Source organism: Salvelinus fontinalis, chromosome 23 (assembly GCF_029448725.1).
Source record: "Salvelinus fontinalis isolate EN_2023a chromosome 23, ASM2944872v1, whole genome shotgun sequence".
Taxonomy (NCBI): Eukaryota; Metazoa; Chordata; class Actinopteri; order Salmoniformes; family Salmonidae; genus Salvelinus; species Salvelinus fontinalis.
This window is the reverse complement of record NC_074687.1, coordinates 35,698,229-35,717,724: the sequence shown is the minus strand read 5'-3', so window position 1 is coordinate 35,717,724 and position 19,496 is coordinate 35,698,229. Positions and strand designations below refer to the sequence as shown.

General features: G+C 40.8%; 1 protein-coding gene across 2 annotated transcripts in view; it reads right to left on the bottom strand.

Moving 5' to 3' along the window:
* LOC129821202 (contactin-associated protein-like 5) overlaps positions 1 to 19,496 on the bottom strand; it is a 112,243-nt gene that overhangs the window by 68,897 nt on the left and 23,850 nt on the right. For both annotated transcript variants that reach the window (XM_055878578.1, XM_055878577.1), the window contains exons 2-4: positions 17,166 to 17,276; positions 13,329 to 13,522; positions 2,149 to 2,296 (exon numbers count right to left, since the gene is read on the bottom strand). In XM_055878578.1, the coding sequence (XP_055734553.1) occupies positions 2,149 to 2,296; positions 13,329 to 13,522; positions 17,166 to 17,276 (453 nt within the window). The remainder of the gene's footprint in view (positions 1 to 2,148; positions 2,297 to 13,328; positions 13,523 to 17,165; positions 17,277 to 19,496) is intronic.

Genomic DNA, 19,496 nt, shown 5'->3' with positions numbered 1-19,496 from the left:
TGTGTGTTATTCGTTTAAGCAGACTGTGTTTGTCTAATGTTGTGACTTAGATGAAGATCAGATACAATTTTATGACCAATTTATGCAGAAGTCCAGGTGATTCCAAAGGGTTCACAAACTTTTTCTTGCCACTGTATTATCGATGTCTACATCGGGCATTGATGTGAATCACACTGTTGCTCTCTCATTTAGCTATTTGCGCCTTACGTGGTTGTTGTGGATGGCTGTTCACAAATCTAAATGTGTATTTGAACCCAATAATGTTTGAAATCAAGAAGTTTAAACTGCCTATCAATCATTGTTTTTGAAACCAGTGGACAGCCAGTGAAAAAATGCATTTTTGCAACAGCTGCATAGCACGGATTCCAGCCTGAAAGTAAGGCTTTTATTGCTCAATCTAATTCATGCTGATAAAAAACAAAAAAATCCAGAGGCCTAATGGACACATGCTCAAACTCGCACACTTTTATTAGACTTAAAGGGGAAATCTGTAGTTGCTACATCAAGTTTTGGACTGTACACATATAATTTTATCGTATTATTATATATAGTAGAAAGCGATGGGTTAGAAGAAGTCCACATAACCAACCCATGAAGTAAAATGTAACATCCATATATGGCCAGCTATGTAAACTTTAACAATGATTTATCCTGCAATAGATGTCATTAAATTGGTAACATACATTTTTGTCTTCTTCTTATGCCTCTTAACTGAATGTAATCAGATTACGTTACTGAGTTTATGTAATCCAAAAGTTATGTTACTGTTTACAATTTTGGACATGTAACTCGTAACTCTAACAGATTACATTTAGAAAGTAACCTACCCAACCCTGTCAATTACAATAAGCCATTATGGCAATTATGGGAAATATTCAGAACAAAAGTAAGAATTTTTCACGTGATTAGCTGTGAAAGTAAGTTAAATCGTTTTTACCCTTTATAGATCTGAAGTCTGAGGGTCTAGTGAATGAAAAACAAAATGAGATGGAGAGACATGGGCGTGACTCAGTCTACAGGCAAAGGACGGCCCTTCAGATGACATTAACAAGATGTGCAATAAGTGTGTGAACATTAAGAAATGAAATCTGCATTCTAATGTTGAAATATTTCTTCTGTTGGTGTAATTAAAGTAGACATACTATGTTTGAATTATGCTAATTTGGGCAGTACCGACCACAGTCATTGATTGTGCCCGGATCCTATGCATGTCTGTAAATCATTTTAGAGGATGTATAAAAGTCAGACCTTCCTATCAGCAAGATTTCCATAATGATTATGATGAGCCCAATACAGATTCCAAGGGCTTACCTATAAGTGCAACTTTGTCATCTATGACATGTTCAATGGTAATGCGTGGCTCCAAGATTTTTCTCTTCCCCTCTGTATTTGCTCGTTGTTAGAGCACTCCGGAGTTTCATTTTAACATTGAGGTGCATGTCACGCAGCATTTATTAGCAGAGCACACATTCATCCAACATTAATACAGGGATCAGGCTGTGGAACAGTTCGGCATTATGAAAGTGCTCACTCAGGGTTAATTGTAACTGTCTTTCACAGAGCAGTAATTCACTGGCTGATCCAGTTAATGCTGCTTCAGAATGTGTGTGAGAGGCATCCCAGTTACTCCCCTTTATTTATTTAGCATTACCCAGGCAGAGACTGGCTCTCAACTGGCACGCCTGGCTGGCTGTCACTGTCTGCCTCTATTAACTGGTGAGGACTGTGTTCCGTCAGTATTTGCTTTGATCTTGTATGAAGGAAGGCATGCCAGAAGGAAATGTCTCTTCAGTTAGCAGATACTGTATATCTTATTAAATAGTGGGCAAAAATGTACAGGATGGTTACAATGACATTACTGGCTAGCATAATGCTATTTTCTCATGTATTCCCCCGTCAACATGGCGATACAATCAGCCCCATGATAGATGACAAGCCCCAATGACAAGTGTTAGAGTCTGGACAGGTCTGAACATGCTCTTGTTAGAGCAATGTCCAATGCAGTCCAGGAGTCCCACAGATGAATAACCAAATGGGTTGGAATCACAGTTGCCAGAACATTATGATATTAGCTCAATGTGTATGGAGTTATTGTGAAATTAGCTGAACACGTTTGTTTTCTGTAAGGTTGGTGGTCTGGTCACTCACTGTAGGCACAGCCGTACACCTCCACTCTGAGTCCCACCCAGCCACTGGGGTTCCAGTCCAGCGGGACGAAGCGCAGGAAGCGGCTTCTGATAGAGTGGGACAACTTGTGGTGGACGACACCATCAGCGTTCACGTTCCCCACAAACTTCTGGAGACACACAGAGAGGAAGGAGAACAGGCAGAAGGGTTACATAAGATGCATTAAGTGTCTTTCATCATTCATGCAGCGTCACTACATTAACCTGAAACGAACCTTGAAAGGTGGAAAAGTAAAATGCAAATTTAATGAAGATACTCATCATATTTATCATCTTAATCACATCATCGACTCTACTGTGTAAGCCATGACTGAACATTTATCCATTCTCAAAGGAAACATTGAGGGCAACACAAATGGACAAACTCTCTTTGTTCTCCATCCATTGTACAGATGGTAGTTCTCAACTGTACAATAAATGTTTTGTTACATATTTTGTTAACAAGTCCCAGTACATATCAACACCTTCCACGCACGTGTCATAGTGTCTTTAGACACATAGGCCTACACCCACACGCACACAGTATGCAAAATATCATGGTCACTAGATATGGACTAAGGACACCCATACAGTGAATTCATAATCATGCAGATTCTGTCCTGCATGTTGCGATGTTGTACTGTGGCTTCTGTGCACACTGTTTTACTTAATGAAAACACTTTGATACCACAATATGAATAACAACATGGCAAAAGCTATTTACAATTTAATTTGCATGAAGTCATTAGTATTCTGTTTGAATTAGAATGGCCTGGAACATATACTATACCCTGCATGGTGCAATTTCATCATAGTTTTCCTTTTTCTGTTTTCCAAGTGTCAGCTTTCATAATATTGGACCCCCCCCCTTTCATTAGGATTTATATAGCAGTATTTGTTTATTTATATATATTTTCAAGGCACTCCCCCCCCCCCAAAATGTTTTTCCCCTAATGACTATAATATACAAATGCAATACTATATTGCCATCTAATTTCTTGATATTAAAATCTCTCCTATATGTCCAGGATATCTTAGCATTTCATAATCATCTCATCAATAGCATACAAGAAAATGCCTTACCTAGAACGTAGATAATAATTCAATAGAACAGATCTATCAGCGTTATCTAGTGTGGTTTGGGTCAATGATACTCTTCATTAAATCCTTAAATCAACAGTATAGGCATGCAATACTGATCGGTCATTTTCTCTTTGTAACATTTCTGTCTCTTGAAAATGAAGTAAGGGAATCAGCACTAAAATGACTTATAATGAATGATTCAATCATACTGTCAAGCCCAAAGGTTTGTGTTGAACTGGGTAAGACCCAGAGACAGTATCTGCATGTCTCCCTGTTGGCTGCAAGAATCATGGTTAAACTCTATTCAGTTAGAGAAAGTGAGTTGAGTGAGTAGTGAGTGAGTGAGTACACATACAGGCCCTCGAAGGTAATACAAATCGTCATGAGCGGCATCTCTTTCTCTCAAATTAGTCATATACAGCAGACCTAAGACACATTTTTTGTTTGGTGTTTGGAGCGAAATGGATGAGTGCATTTATTGATTTATTTCTACTTGGTGTGTGTGACCTTGGAAACACATGTACAACAAGTGATTCAGCAGGGACAGTGACCTTAAGCTTTGCAGCTTGCTTTACAAAAGTCCCAGCAGTCATCTTGCGTCATATCAGGAACATCAGTCTCCCGCAAGAGTGATCTATTTTAAAGCGCAATGGAAACTAAACCCTGTCCCAGAACAACCCTTGTTATTCCAGATCTGAAAAAATGGCGACAACACATCCGCCCAATTACCGTGCAGATGTGAACCAGAGTCTTTGGCTGGAACCCTGAGGGGACAGAATATCTCCCATTGGACCACATGGGTTTAGGTTTGTCACTGTCCACATAAACAGCTACTAACCCCACAGTGACTTCATTATTTCTATTCCTGTATCGACTCTTGAACCAACGGCCTCCCTCCCATTCATTAGGACTCTTTACTCTTCCTCTACTGTGATGAGGTCCCTAACGTCATACACGTCAGCACATGAATGCACACTAGCTCTAGGGTAAAATATTCACTCCCCTGCTATACGAGAATTTAGGATAACAAAATTCTAAGACAATATATTGTAACAACATAGGCAAATGGCATGTCTCCTCGTGTCTTGTAGACATTTAAAAGGATATGAAAGCTCTCTGAGGATAGTTTCTACTATTTTGAAGCATTGTTCACTCGATGCAAAACAAACATACAAACAGTACATGAAGATGTATTGAGTTTTAGAAAAGAATGCCCCAGTGTTTCTTTTAGCTACTGTACAAGCTTTAACGTATCTTCCTTCCCCTTGCAGAAAGATGCTTTATATGGTCCCTAGAGCCGGGCGGACTTAGCTATGTGTCAAACACAAAGAGCACCTGAGTGCCATGGTTACCGGGCTTACAGGGAAGGCAAAGGCAGCCAAGTTCTCCCAGGGGGTTACGCCAAGCGCTTCTTCATTCCACTGTCTCTGATGCTCTGCTACACTTGCACATAGGCAAACATCAGAGACAATCTATTATTTACTCTGTTCAATGAGGAAGAAAACACAGAATAGCACCTGGGACAGAAATTTTGAGAAAAGATGAGTTCATTATTCATCACAGTACATGTTGCATCGCTTCTGTCTGGGGCATCAGAAACTGAAGATAAAAAATTAACAAAAACATACTTGTAAATACTGATATATGATTAGCCATTCTCTGATATGGAATAAATATGAGTTAATAATCACAGATGTTGTGATCTGATGAGATGTTGGTATACTTTGTTTAAGTAAGTAAATATCTATTTATCTGAAAGGATGCTGTCTCCCATATTGATATCTACGGAATCAAGCTCTTGCTATCTTCAGAACCGCCATTGAAACAATATTGACTCATAACAACAATGGAGACAGAAAACACATTGACGCATTAACCAAACATGTACTACTGCTACTCAAGAAAAGCATATTTCTTAGGATCTAAGGAAAAACTGATGAAGCTCCTTAAAAGATCCCCAGTGAAAGCAATTACAATTGCCTGACGTCATCATTTGAAAATTTGAAAACTAGTAAAATGCAGGGAAGTAACTAGCCTGGCTGACTCACGTGGTACAGAGCAAGGGAGATGTGACACACTAGTCTGGACAGGAGTCCGTTGTAAATGGAGTATTCGTGCAGAAATGTGATGTTGTTTGATTGGTTCTCTCTCAAAATATATATCTCCTGGGGGGTTGAGACCTCATGTTGTTTGGATTTGAAAATCAAACAGTTGTATTGTAAAGGGGCGGAGCTCGAGGGCTGTGGTTGTGTGGTTGTACATGCGGGTGTTTGAGTCAGAAAGACACAGAAGAGAACCAATCAGTGAAAAAGCCCAGACCCCATTATTGATTGCATCGTGCCTACAACATCACGCAGCCTTCCCAGACTCTGAAGTCAGAAAGACTTTTAGTTTGTTGTTAGCTAAACTAGAAAGCTACTACATTGCAGAGACTATGGACCATAATCATTGCTAATTCTGCTGCTGACAAATATTCTGCATGTGTGAAATGGGACCAACTAATTCCTGTTTGAGGACAACTAATGGGCCAGTATGTGACATTATGGGTCTAGTTAAAGTACCAGATAGGGAGCAATATCATCATGTCTACTTCTTCACAAATACTTGCCAGATGTTGATATGGGGTGCGTTTGTAAATTCATTCTGGCTACTCCAAATTGAGTATGCCAGAGTGCAGAACAATTGATTCATTTATGAACTCGGCAAAAAACAGAATTAAATGGTCGCCAGCAGCACAGTTACAGTCACTAACCCTCTTGATAACATGAAAACTGTCTAACCAGCTCTGCTAGGGCAAGTAAAATGATCAGAGTTAGGTGTCTCTCATTTGTTTCTGGAAGAAGCTAGCAAGCTAGCCAACTTTAGCCAGTTTTTGGTGCTTGACTGCCATTGTGAGGTCAGAAGGCTCGGAACAACCCTAATACTTGGCCAGAGCCTCCAGTGCGCTCTGAACGCTCCAGAGCGAAACACTTTGAATTTACGAACGGCCCAGAGCGAACTCTGACACACTGGAGGCAATTTATGAACACATCCTTGGACAATCAGCTGCAGACGGAATTCCCACCTCAACTGCACTAAGTAACTCTGTTTCATAATTCTGTTTCATTTCCTGGATTTTTTATGCACTAGAAAAAAAGATAATAGATTTACGATGTAGTGCAAAAACAAATTAATAAATCATTACCAAAACCAAAAAAGGGATTTCTTTTAAATATTCATGTTCATATTTTTTCTAAAATGTATAAACGTTTGTGTACGTTGTCATTCAAATATAATCCAAGCTAACCGTTAACCTCTGTTTATTGGAAGTTAACTTTCACTCATCATCAGCATCACCAATCTTTGTTTAATATTAAGCTATGTGTTAAACAAGTGAGATATCAAACCATGGAGATAAATGTGTCTTCTTCTCGCCAACTACTCAGCATCAGTTTGGAGCTTCCGATCCCCTCGACAATCCCAACGAACCTTCCATCAATTAGACCCGGAGAAGATCTACACTGACCACCAGACCATGCTCTTGCACCCAATCTTCACATGGTAATAGACTCCATATTGATTGGCCTGTGGGCTGCTCAAGCCTCTCTGTATTGGAAGACTTGAGAGCTGGATATTAGAAATGAACCGAAAGTATGGAGAGCACATGATCTGATGTATCTGGTCATGTGGTCAATCAGGGGTAATGAGAGCCTGGGAGCAGCATTCGGCACTAATGGGAGGTCTGTTAATCTGTTTATCGGTCACACTTTGAATGTTTAATGAAGCCTCCATAAGCCCTTTATAATGCCTACATAATTGCATGACAAATAATGTATGCAAATGTCCTTATGTGACCCTTTTCGCAAGGTTCAAAACATACATGAGACATAAAATGTAAGGTAAAAGATGGCTTCAAGAAGCAAAGGCTTTAACAAAGCACAACCTGTTTATATCGTCGGCTCCGTTTTCTCCACATTTGTATGCAGAAAGGCCAATGTTGTAGCTGCTCTGGCCTTTCACAGACTTTGATCTTGGAAACCTGGTGAAAATTACCAGCAGCATGTCAATGAATACCATTTTCTAAAAAAGGTGCCCCTGTCAATTAAAAAAAATATATATATGCTTCTGAAAAGTGCTGTGCTCCTACATCAAAAGAATCACTGAAACACTTCATGGAAAATGAAGAGTGGGTTGAACCTGGGAAACCTTTTCAGCACAATGGTTTGAATGAGTGACATCCGCTGCTTCTTTATCAAGGGCAAAGTCTCTCGGAGAATAGAAGCACAAACCTAATGAGATTTGCTAGTGGCATAAAGGTTCAATGAAAAATACATGTTCATTCTTATGGTTATCAGCACCTTTTAGAACATTATGGTGTGCAACATAATTAATGTTGTGTTAACCCTTTCATACATGCCCTGTAGGCGGAATTAGCCTATGACCTCTGCTATAAGGTTATCATTTATCATCTCAAATGTCAAATACATAACCATCAAACAATTACGATGTAACTTGCGTGGCAGAATTGTAGTTCATTTTGTGAGAAATATTTCATTTTCAACTGCTATATAATGGTTAACTAAAAATAACCATCATTACCTTGATCTATTTTTTTAATTTGTTAATCTGTCAGAAAAATATGATGCTCTCTCAAAGTTATAGCTTTTCTTTTTATTAACAAGGCTGTTGACATTTATTTTGGCAATTTCCATTCCTTTCTTTGAATGGCAATACTTTCATGACAGACAAAGTACATGCATTTATGTCAAGCAAAGTACCACTGAGTATAGACTATGCCCTTGAAAACTATTATTGAGATGACAACCTATGAGGCATGAAAGCGTCTAAAATGCATGTCTTTGGGGAAGACATGCGATGACAGTAATAACTGTGTAGCAACAAGCACTCAGAAATCCACTGCACTCAGCACTTTCCACTACGAGGAATCAAGGTTCACCTGCCGTTAAGTGACAAAGGCTAGGAGATGAAGAGAGATGAGGGTGTGGAGAGATATGTGTCAATGTCAGCTCTATAAGAGCCCTAAGCTGGCTTGTCAGCACAAGCACAGTTATGGCCACTACTCTGAATCTAATGGATCCTACACCTCTCACACCAACAACAATACTGCAAGGTTTATGACTGCTTGGTTTTGAGTGACACCAACTAATAGAGAGGTCACTGAAATTGCCGTGGCACCCATCTGCAACGCCTCTATGATATAGGAGTGTCATTGGTCTATAGCTGGACCTACCCTATATGACTGCTACATGAGCAGCAGCTGAGCTCAGTCATACTGTACCAGAAGAAGAAAAGGTGTTCTGTCATCCATGTGTTTCTGAGCGTGTGACTGATGAAAAGTTCACACCTCTAGGTCGAGATGCTGCATCCATTTTGACGAGGACAAAAAATGGACATGATAAGTCAATCAATCTTTTCCCCTGTAATGTGACTTTGCATTGGCCATTCAGGTGCATGTTTTTCCTCTCCTCTCTGCTCACACACTGAATCTGAGAGGAAAAAATAGAGCCAAGTGCAATATTTATAAATCATCAGTGGACATGAATAACAATTCTTATTCCACACTCTGGAAGGGTGTGATAGAGGAACATGTGTGTATGTTTGTCCATGGGGTATAGTTACCTGATGAGTACGTGCATCTGCAAAAGCCCTCCTTTGTTAGGATTTCAAATCCAAGTTGGGATTTCCAAACCACAGGAACAAAAAACAGTCAGACTCAAAATATCTTGATCAACTGTTACTCTGTCCCTCATGGGAATGCTAAAATGAAGTAAAGACTTGAAAGAGCGGATTAAAACTCCCTGGTATCTGGCAGAGTGAAGATAGAGAGAGCTCAGACATTGAGTCATATGTTTCTTATCCAAGAGTCTTATTTAGCAGTGTCACTCTTCCATAGACTTTTTGTCATTCTTTCATGCTTTTAGTCTGACTCAAATCCACTTCAGCAAACCCAAACATTGCAGTCAGCATGTAGTGCTTCTGAGTTGACAGATAGGTGGCAAACTAGCTAGCTACAGTGGGGCAAAAAAGTATTTAGTCAGCCACCAATTGTGCAAGTTCTCCCACTTAAAAAGATGAGAGAGGCCTGTAATTTTCATCATAGGTACACTTCAACTATGACAGACAAAATGAGAAAAAGAAATCCAGAAAATCACATTGTAGGGTTTTTAATTAATTTATTTGCAAATTATGGTGGAAAATAAGTATTTGGTCACCTACAAACAAACAAGATTTCTGGCTCTCACAGACCTGTAACTTCTTCTTTAAGAGGCTCCTCTGTCCTCCACTCGTTACCTGTATTAATGGCACCTGTTTGAACTTGTTATCAGTATAAAAGACACCTGTCCACAACCTCAAACAGTCACACTCCAAACTCCACTATGGCCAAGACCAAAGAGCTGTCAAAGGACACCAGAAACAAAATTGTAGACCTGCACCAGGCTGGGAAGACTGAATCTGCAATAGGTAAGCAGCTTGGTTTGAAGAAATCAACTGTGGGAGCAATTATTAGGAAATGAAAGACATACAAGACCACTGATAATCTCCCTCGATCTGGGGCTCCACGCAAGATCTCACCCCGTGGGGTCAAAATGATCACAAGAACGGTGAGCAAAAATCCCAGAACCACACGGGGGGACCTAGTGAATGACCTGCAGAGAGCTGGGACCAAAGTAACAAAGCCTACCATCAGTAACACACTACGCCGCCAGGGACTCAAATCCTGCAGTGCCAGACGTGTCCCCCTGCTTAACTTCATGCAACTATAGGGGGTGCTGTTTCAAATTAGCATAATTGTCTCTACAGATTAAACTGCCTAGTACTCAATTCTTGCTCGTACAATATGCATATTATTGTTATTATTGGATAGAAAACACTCTCTAGTTTCTATAGCCGTTTGAATTATGTCTCTGAGTGAAACAGAACTCATTCTACAGCACTTTTCCTCCCAGTGTGTGAGATTTAGACATCTTGGCCTCTGGTTCCAGATCAGTTTTAAAAGTCTCTGTTAATCCTATGAGATACAAACACTGCCCACGCCTTCCTCTAGATGTCAGTAAGTGGTGACAATTTGAATGGAGTCGATTGCGCAATTATTGGCTCTATAAATGACCAAATACCGGAAGTAGCCTTCCTTTGGACACTGCGCTCAACGCAAGAAGGATATCTGACTGGCCTTTTTCCAAGCATTGGTTTAGCCAGTAATATAGCGTCGGTCATCTTTTTACTTGTTATAGGTGTTAGAAACATCATAATGTAGTTAATTTAAACCGTTTTATAGCAATTTATATCCGTTTAGTGCGATTTTGAGGCATTGCTTTGTAATAGACTTTGAAGCTCCGGGCACGTTTCGGGGTCCCGGTCGTACGTTAGTGAGCATTTCGACGGAAAAGTGGACATCTTTCGACCAAAAGAAGATTAGACCCAAGAAAGGATTCATGATGGGATTCTGATGGGAGAACAGCTCATAGTAAGAACAATTTATGATGATAAATCGTGTTTCTGTCGATAAATGTTAAACGTTTATGCCGCCATCTTGTTTGCTATAGCTTCACTTGGCGCAACCTGTATTGAAAAGTAAGGATAATTTAAAAAATGTAATTCCGCGATTGTATTAAGAATTAAATTGTCTATCAATCGCTGTCCACCCTGTATTTTTTTGTCAAGTTTATGAGTATTTATGTATACGACTAGATCACTGTCTAATATGGTGCAGGACATTTTCTGACCAGCTGAGCTACTTTTGTCATTGTCTAACCATGATTTTGGTGGCTAAATATGCACATTTTCGAACAAACTCTCTATGTATGTTGTAATATGATGTTACAGGAGTGTCATCTGAAGAATTCTGAGAAGGTTAGTGAAAAAATTTATATATTTTGGCGATGATTACGTTATCGCTCTCTTTGGCTAGAATCAATGCTCTGGTAATGTTTGCACATGTGGTATGCTAATATAACGATTTATTGTGTTTTCGCTGGAAGACACTTAGAAAATCTGAAATATTGTCTGTATTCACAGGATCTGTGTCTTTCGATTAGTGTATGCTGTGTATTTTTACGAAATGTTTGATGATTAGTAATTAGGTAATACACGTTGCTCTATGTATTTATTCTAGTCTAGTTGTGACGGTGGGTGCAATTATAAACTATGATTTCTACCTGAAATATGCAAATTTTTCTAACAAAACCTATCCTATACTATAAATATGTTATCAGACTGTCATCTGATGAGGTTTTTTCTTGGTTAGTGGCTATCAATATCTTAGTTTAGCCGAATTGGTGATAGCTACCGGTGTTGAGAGAAAATGGTGGACAAAGAAAAATTGTGATTTTTGCTAACGTGTTTAGCTAATAGATTTACATATTGTGTCTTCCCTGTAAAACATTTAAAAAATCTGAAATGGTGGCTTTATTCACAGGATCTGTATCTTTCATTAGGTGTCTTGGACTTGTGATTTAATGATATTTAGATGCTACTATTTAATTGTGACGCTATGCTAGCGATGCTAATCAGTGTGGGGGGGGGGGGGGGTGCTACCGGACCCGGGGTAGAGGCTCGTGAAAGGTTAAGCCAGTACATGTCCAGGCCCGTCTGAAGTTTGCTAGAGAGCATTTGGATGATCCAGAAGAAGATTGGGAGAATGTCATATGGTCAGATGAAACCAAAATATAACTTTTTGGGAAAAACTCAACTCGTTGTGTTTGGAGGACAAAGAATGCTGAGTTGCATCCAAAGAACACCATACCTACTGTGATGCATGGGGGTGGAAACATCATGCTTTGGGGCTGTTTTTCTGCAAAGGGACCAAGAGGACTGATCCATGTAAAGGAAAGAATGAATGAATGGGGCCATGTATCGTGAGATTTTGAGTGAAAACCTCCTTCCGTCAGCAAGGGCATTGAAGATGAAACGTGGCTGGGTCTTTCAGCATGACAATGATCCCAAACACACCGCCCGGGCAATGAAGGAGTGGCTTCGTAAGAAGCATTTCAAGGTCCTGGAGTGGCCTAGCCAGTCTCCAGATCTCAACCCCATAGAAAATCTTTGGAGGGAGTTGAACGTCCGTGTTGCCCAGCAACAGCCCCAAAACATCACTGCTCTAGAGGAGATCTGCATGGAGGAATGGGCCAAAATACCGGCAACAGTGTGTGAAAACCTTGTGAAGACTTGCAGAAAACGTTTGACCTCTGTCATTGCCAACAAAGGGTATACAGTAATCCCTCGTTTATCGCGGGGGTTACGTTCCGAAAATGACCCGCGATAAGTGAAATCCGCGAAATAGAAAACTTTTTTATCCATATAACTTTTTATATCCATATAACTTTTTTATCCCTATCCATATAACCAGCCTCTATCCATGTTTCGTCGACATTATGGGTTTAGGAGATGTTCGAAATTACAAGATAATTTGGCCAACTTAATGTAAATTTGCCAAGCTGTTTTATGTACGTACACATAACTGCACGAGACGACAAAATGATAGCACAATTCGTAGCATGTTTTGATACAAGAAGCGGGAGTGAGTTTTTAGCGAATCAGAATGCAGAGCACAATGCACCAAAAAAAAAAAAAAAATGCATTATGAAAATCCGCGAAATAGCGAATCCGCGATAAGTGAACCGCGAAGTGGCGAGGGATCACTGTATAAGAAAGTATTGAGATAAACTTTTGTTATTGACCAAATACTTATTTTCCACCATAATTTGCAAATAAATTCATTAAAAATCCTACAATGTGATTTTCTGGATTCTTTTTTCTCATTTTGTCTGTCATAGTTGAAGTGTACCTATGATGAAAATTACAGGCCTCTCTCATCGTTTTAAGTGGGAGAACTTGCACAATTGGTGGCTGACTACATACTTTTTTGCGCCACCGTATGTATCTTCCCAAGGATGTCTGACATTACTGTCAGATACAGCTTTATTTGACGCCTTTTCCAGGCGTTGTCATGGGGAATGATAACGACAGTTATAGAACAGAAGCTCTTACATATTATTGAACACAGCCTGCAAAAATGTTTAAAGGTTTCAAATAGAGAACAGAGCCTTTCATGGTACAGAAATCATTAGCGAGGAGACTCACCCCAACCCCATCCTCCTGTCGGTATTGCTTCCAGGTTAGGCCAGTGTCACTGAACAGCAGCAGGTAGCCGCTGACCCAGTCTGAGCTGCCGTAGCGCCCCTGTGTGGCGACGGCCGTCACCTCCATCCTGTCCCTGAGGTCCAGCTGCAGCCACGGCTGGCTGTCTGTCACCTGGGGAGACCAGCCTCCCGCTCCTGAGACCAGAGAAAGAAAAAACATTTCAGGACAGGAAGGTGCAAAGAGTGACCTAGCATGGCTAGGTGTGACACAGCATGAGTAGATAGACAGACAGACAGACACACACACAAACCCAAAAAGATAGGTAGTCCAGACAGCTATCTCCAGTGAGAAAGATTATTTTCCTTAAAGCTCCAGCCAGAGATAAAATAGAGTGTGTGGGAGAGAGTGGGATTGTATTTGGTCACTGGTCACTGTTGCAGTTATTATGTCTGTAGGGCTGTGAGTCAGACAGAAATAATAGAGAATTTTTCAGATTTGGCATTTGGGTTAACTCATACAGACTCACTGGCTGTACTCTACTATATGTGTTCATGAGCACCGCACGATTGTCTAAACCCTGTCTAAAAGCAGTTTAATGTAGCATTATTGGAGGTGATTCAGACAGTGGTAAAAGGCTATCTCTTATTTATCAGGTTTGGTAGTGCCTTTGCACCCTTAGACTAGTCAGTCCTTTGAGCCGGATCGGAAACAATTTGAACCAAGGGTTTTTCTTTCTTGTCTTTGTAGTAGTGAACCATTAACGGCTTCAATAATGTAGTTGTCCCTTAGAAAAATAACATGAAACAAAAGCAACTAACTTTGATTCTGGTCTGGTATTTAGCATTCTATTACACATAGCCGTTACTCTAAAATATGGACCCAGTCTTGATAACCCTTAGCCTGTGGACCTAGTCTCCCAGAGAAACTAACAGAGAAACAGACATGCTAGCAGAGATGGATTAATAGCCTATCCTCCGACTGCATTGAGATTCTGATACAGTAGTATGTTTTTCCCAAAGCCTGAAATGACATACAGTGTAGAAAGTGTATTAATCTGACTTTAAGCTATGTATTTCCAGTATACAGTAGTGGCCAAAAGTTTTGAGAATGACACAAATATTAATTTCCACAAAGTTTGCTGCTTCAGTGTCTTTAGATATTTTTGTCAGATGTTACTATGGAATACTGAAGTATAATTACAAGCATTTCATAAGTGTCAAAGGCTTTAATTGACAATTACATGAAGTTGATGAATATTTGCAGTGTTGACACCTCTGCAATCTGCCCTGGCATGCTGTCAATTAACTTCTGGGCCATATCCTGACTGATGGCAGCCCATTCTTGCATAATCAATGCTCGGAATTTGTCAGAATTTGTGGGGTTTTGTTTGTCCACCCGCCTCTTGAGGATTGACCACAAGTTCTCAATGGGATTAAGGTCTGGGGAGTTTCCTGGCCATGGACCCAAAATATCGATGTTTTGTTCCCCGAGCCACTTAGTTATCACCTTTGCCTTATGGCAAGGTGCTCCATCATGCTGGAAAAGGCATTGCTCGTCACCAAACTGTTCCTGGATGGTTGGGGGGGAATTGCTCTCGGAGGATGTGTTGGTACCATTCTTTATTCATGGCTGTGTTCTTAGGCAAAATTGTGAGTGAGCCCACTCCCTTGGCTGAGAAGCAACCCCACACATGAATGGTCTCAGGATGCTTTAGTGTTGGCATGACACAGGACTGATGGTAGCGCTCACCTTGTCTTCTCCGGAAAAGCTTTTTTCTAGATGCCCCAAACAATTGGAAAGGGGATTCATGAGAGAAAATTACTTTACCCCAGTCCTCAGCAGTCCAATCCCTGTACCTTTTGCAGAATATCAGTCTGTCCCTGATATTTTTCCTGGAGAGAAGTGACTTCTTTGCTGCCCTTCTTGACACCAGGCTATCATCCAAAAGTCTTCGCCTCATTGTGCGTGCAGATGCTCTCACACCTGCCTGCTGCCATTCCTGAGCAAGCTCCGTACTGGTGGTGCCCCGATCCCGCAGCTGAATCAACTTTAGGAGACGGTCCTGGCGCTTGCTGGACTTTCTTGGGCGCCCTGAAGCCTTCTTCACAACAATTGAACCGCTCTCCTTGAAGTTCTTGATGATCCAATAAATGGTTTATTTAGGTGCAATCTTACTGGCAGCAATATCCTTGCCTGTGAAGCCCTTTTTGTGCAAAGCAATGATGACGGCACGTGTTTCCTTGCAGGTAACCATGGTTGACAGAGGAAGAACAATGATTCCAAGCACCACCCTCCTTTTGAAGCTTCCAGTCTGCTATTCGAACTCAAATCAGCATGACAGAGTGATCTCCAGCTTGTCCTCGTCAACACGAGAGAATCACTGACATGATGTCAGCTGGTCCTTTTGTGACAGGGCTGAAATGCAGAGGGAATGTTTTTGGGGGATTCATTTGCATGGCAAAGAGGGGGGTGGAAACATTAATTGCAATTAATCTGATCACTCTTTATAACATTCTGAGGTATATGCAAATTGCCATCATACAAACTGAGGCAACAGAACATTTTAATTTGTGTCATTCTCAAAACTTTTGGCCACGACTGTACAGTATGAGAAGCTTGTCAAAGTGTGAGGTGAGTAGTATATCTTGTCATTATGTGTGTGTGTGTGAGAGAGAGAAAGAGACATTGTGTGTGTGTGTGTGTGTGTGTGTGTGTGTGTGTGTGTGTGTGTGTGTGTGTGTGTGTGTGTGTGTGTGTGTGTTAAACTACTTAAACATTGGGAGCATATGTTGCAGTGACATTTGTGTTGTTTATAGTGAAAATGCTATTAAAACATTCTGATGTAGCCTCAAAAAATCTGACAATCAAAGCAAAGTATACATGTTACTCAATTAACTGCTTGTTTTCTTTAGGGACAAATTGGAGCAAATTCAACAACAAAAAATGAACTAATGCCATTAACTTGATTCATTATGTTAATCGTTTGAGTAGTCCTAATTGTAATGCATGTTATGTTCCTTAAAGATGTGTTTAAGCCCCACAGCTACTCAGCTATCAAGAAGAAGAAACAGGTCAGCTCAGGCAGAGATTCATTACTCAGCTGCTGTGGGCTGGGACACAACACCATGGGAGCAGATGAGTTCTGAATATCAAACCAAAATCTCAGCCACAGAGGAAGCATCGTTTACGGAGCCCCCTCCCCAGAGAGAAGGACCATTCAGGTTCTTACAGACTCACAAAGGGAGGTCGGCTGTGGCTAAAAATAACCTGGGGTACAGTCAGTGTTTGATGGACAGGGTGTGAAAAATATATGCGTATATATATACAGTATGTTTCCCTGGAAGGCCTCTGGTTGTTATATATGTATAAGTACTGTATGTTAAAGGCCAAACAGCATTTTTTAAGTCAGGCAAATCCAACAACTCTGTTGTTACCACATTGACTACTTGCCAGACTGAGGAGTATGGAGTGTCTGTGACAATTAGGTTGGCCTTTGGAGTTCATCAATACTTTGACAAGTTCTCACTTACGTGAGTGAAAGCCATTGATGTTTAGTGATCAAATGCAGATGGCGGACTCTAAAGGAAACAGCTGGCAATTAACTGCTCACAACGATATAATTAAATGACAAGCAATTGTTGTTTACAATCCATCTATCAAATCAATTACAGATATACACAGATCATTTGTGTTTATTACGCTACATGTGGAAATGAAATGTTAAAGCAACATGCTCTGCACAGGATGTTCATGGGAAGTTGACTCGGCGTCAAGAGGTTATTACTGATGGATATGTACTTATACACAGCGTTGAGCATGGCCTTAATCTTTACTCACCATCTCTTCTGTTGAGCTTGGAGAAGTGTGGAACGTTACTGATGGAGGACTGCGAGGATCTCTGAAATGAGGCCTGGGGCAGATTTGATACCAAAGGGCCATCACAGTTATCTAAAGAGATCAAAACCAGAGCAATCAGGTTAGCGTGATAATACAGTAGCCTTGATACACTTCTGAAAACTGCAGCAAATATGCTTTCAACATACATTTTGTAACATTGAATGATCCTGTTTCCTGTGATCCCCTTGAGCATGTCTTATACTGTCTCTAGTGAATGATTGATAACATTCAAGTGAGGTTCACTGCCTCCAATGTATGACAAATGACAGTGTATTGTATATGCAGACAAATGTGACAACCAACTCATTAAATTCTGATTGCATTAGACACAAAAGATGGGAAAGACAAATGGTTCTGAGAAGGGTTATGCCTAATGCTTCATTTCAAAGTCATGCACACGCTGATGAAATATGAGTTCTTGTAACCTTTTCTCTTCATTTAACAAAGCTCTGCTGTTCTATGTTGACTGTGAGATGTAACTAATTACATGCGTCATAATCAGTCAAATATTTGCCATGTGATGGAGCACTACAGTGAAAGTTAATTTACCCATTGTTGCTAGACAACCCATTGTTGCTATAATTTTGAGAGGAGAATGATGGGAAATAACAGTATTGTCATTAGAAAGGAACAGTCAGTAATATGTGTCATATATCATATTGGATAATACATGGTTTCCAACATGTTGAAGCTAGCTCCCTTCACCTAGGACTGCGCACCATTTTGTTTAGGTTTGTCTTTAGAGGATTTGGATGCTTTGAGGATTGGTTATGCAGAAAGTAACAGAGCCCCTTCAAATGACCAACAACATACCGCCTAGAAAGTGTTTGACGTGATCTGTCCTGGTTCAAAGGGGTTCAAAGGGGAGTGGTTCAAAGGGGAGTCATTTTCAGTTCAGAGGAAATCAACAAGCAATCGCCTCCTTGTTCACATAAAAGACCACAAGCGCTTTTTCTTATTTTGTCTGCTTGCTGCTTGCCCTTCCTCCAGCAATTGACACATTAATTTATCTGTTTAGAATACTGTCAAGAAAACCCAAGAGACAATCCATTATTGTTCCTGTTTTCAATTGTGGCTTCTATTGAAGCATCTGCGCTGAATTTGATTTTTGTCGCTGCAGGGCTTTTATCTCGCATACCGAGCAAATATCACTCAGTTCTCTCTTCACACATTCTTCTTTTCCCTCCATTCTTATCTCTATCTCTCAGACTTTCTCTCTTTCCTTGAGGCCAATTAGTATTCCGAGGTTTCATTACATCACTGATTCAGTAGTACCTCATTGACCTGCTGAGACCTGCTGCTTTCTATTGCACCTTATTGGCCTTCACCATGGGTACGCCGAAAGCGGTTTGTTTACAGACGAGTGAATGCCAGCATGCGATTCAGCTCCACAGAGAAGCGTGGTATACAGTATATCTATAATACATTATCTCATTTTCATAGTACTGTATTCTCTCTGGCTCTCTTTTCTTGTTCCCACTCCCTCTTCTATTTCCTAGTTTTTTCCCCTTTCTTACTCCTCTTCTCTCCTCTCTGCACACTTGCCTGCCCCCAGCTCTACTGTCTATCTCTCTTTCTCATTAGAGCATATTTCCTCTCATCTCCTCTCCTCTGTGATTGCTGGGGACAGCTTTTTCCCTCGTCATCTGGATGAGGCTTTGCCCTCAGACTGCAGTCTGGGACCTGTCACTGACCCCCTCCTCCCCTCCCTCTACCTCCTCCCCCTCCCTCCCTCCTTCACTCCTCCCCTCCCCCGCTGTCAGCCAAACCATATCCCATGCCAAGAGGCATCTGCAGGTGAGCTGAGCAGGCTCCAACATCAACCAAGGCAGTGACACGCTTTTTGGGGGGGCTCACCCTTGCCTCACCCCCATATGCATGATTACTGATTTATTTGACCTGTAATAGCATGGGACAGGAAGTACTCTGAGCAAAACTCAATGTTCTTCCCAGGTGACCATTCATGGGATCGCCTATAGCAGTATGTACTAGCAGTATGGTTAAACACAGAGGAAGAGCCCCTAACCATGTCTGATACACTCCATAGAGGCCAACAGTTTAAGTTGCCAAGCAGTAGCTAAGCTGATTATTCAGCTAATTAACCTTTTCACAGGTCTGCTCAATGAGCCCCACATCAAAAATGATGGCTCCAGGTTTTATGAATTGATTTCCAACATCATCATGAGAGAGAAAGAGAGGTGAGGGTTACAGCAGGAAGAAACACATGATGAAAGCATGGAGAAAGGGTGCAGGGTGGAGAGGGGCCCAGGA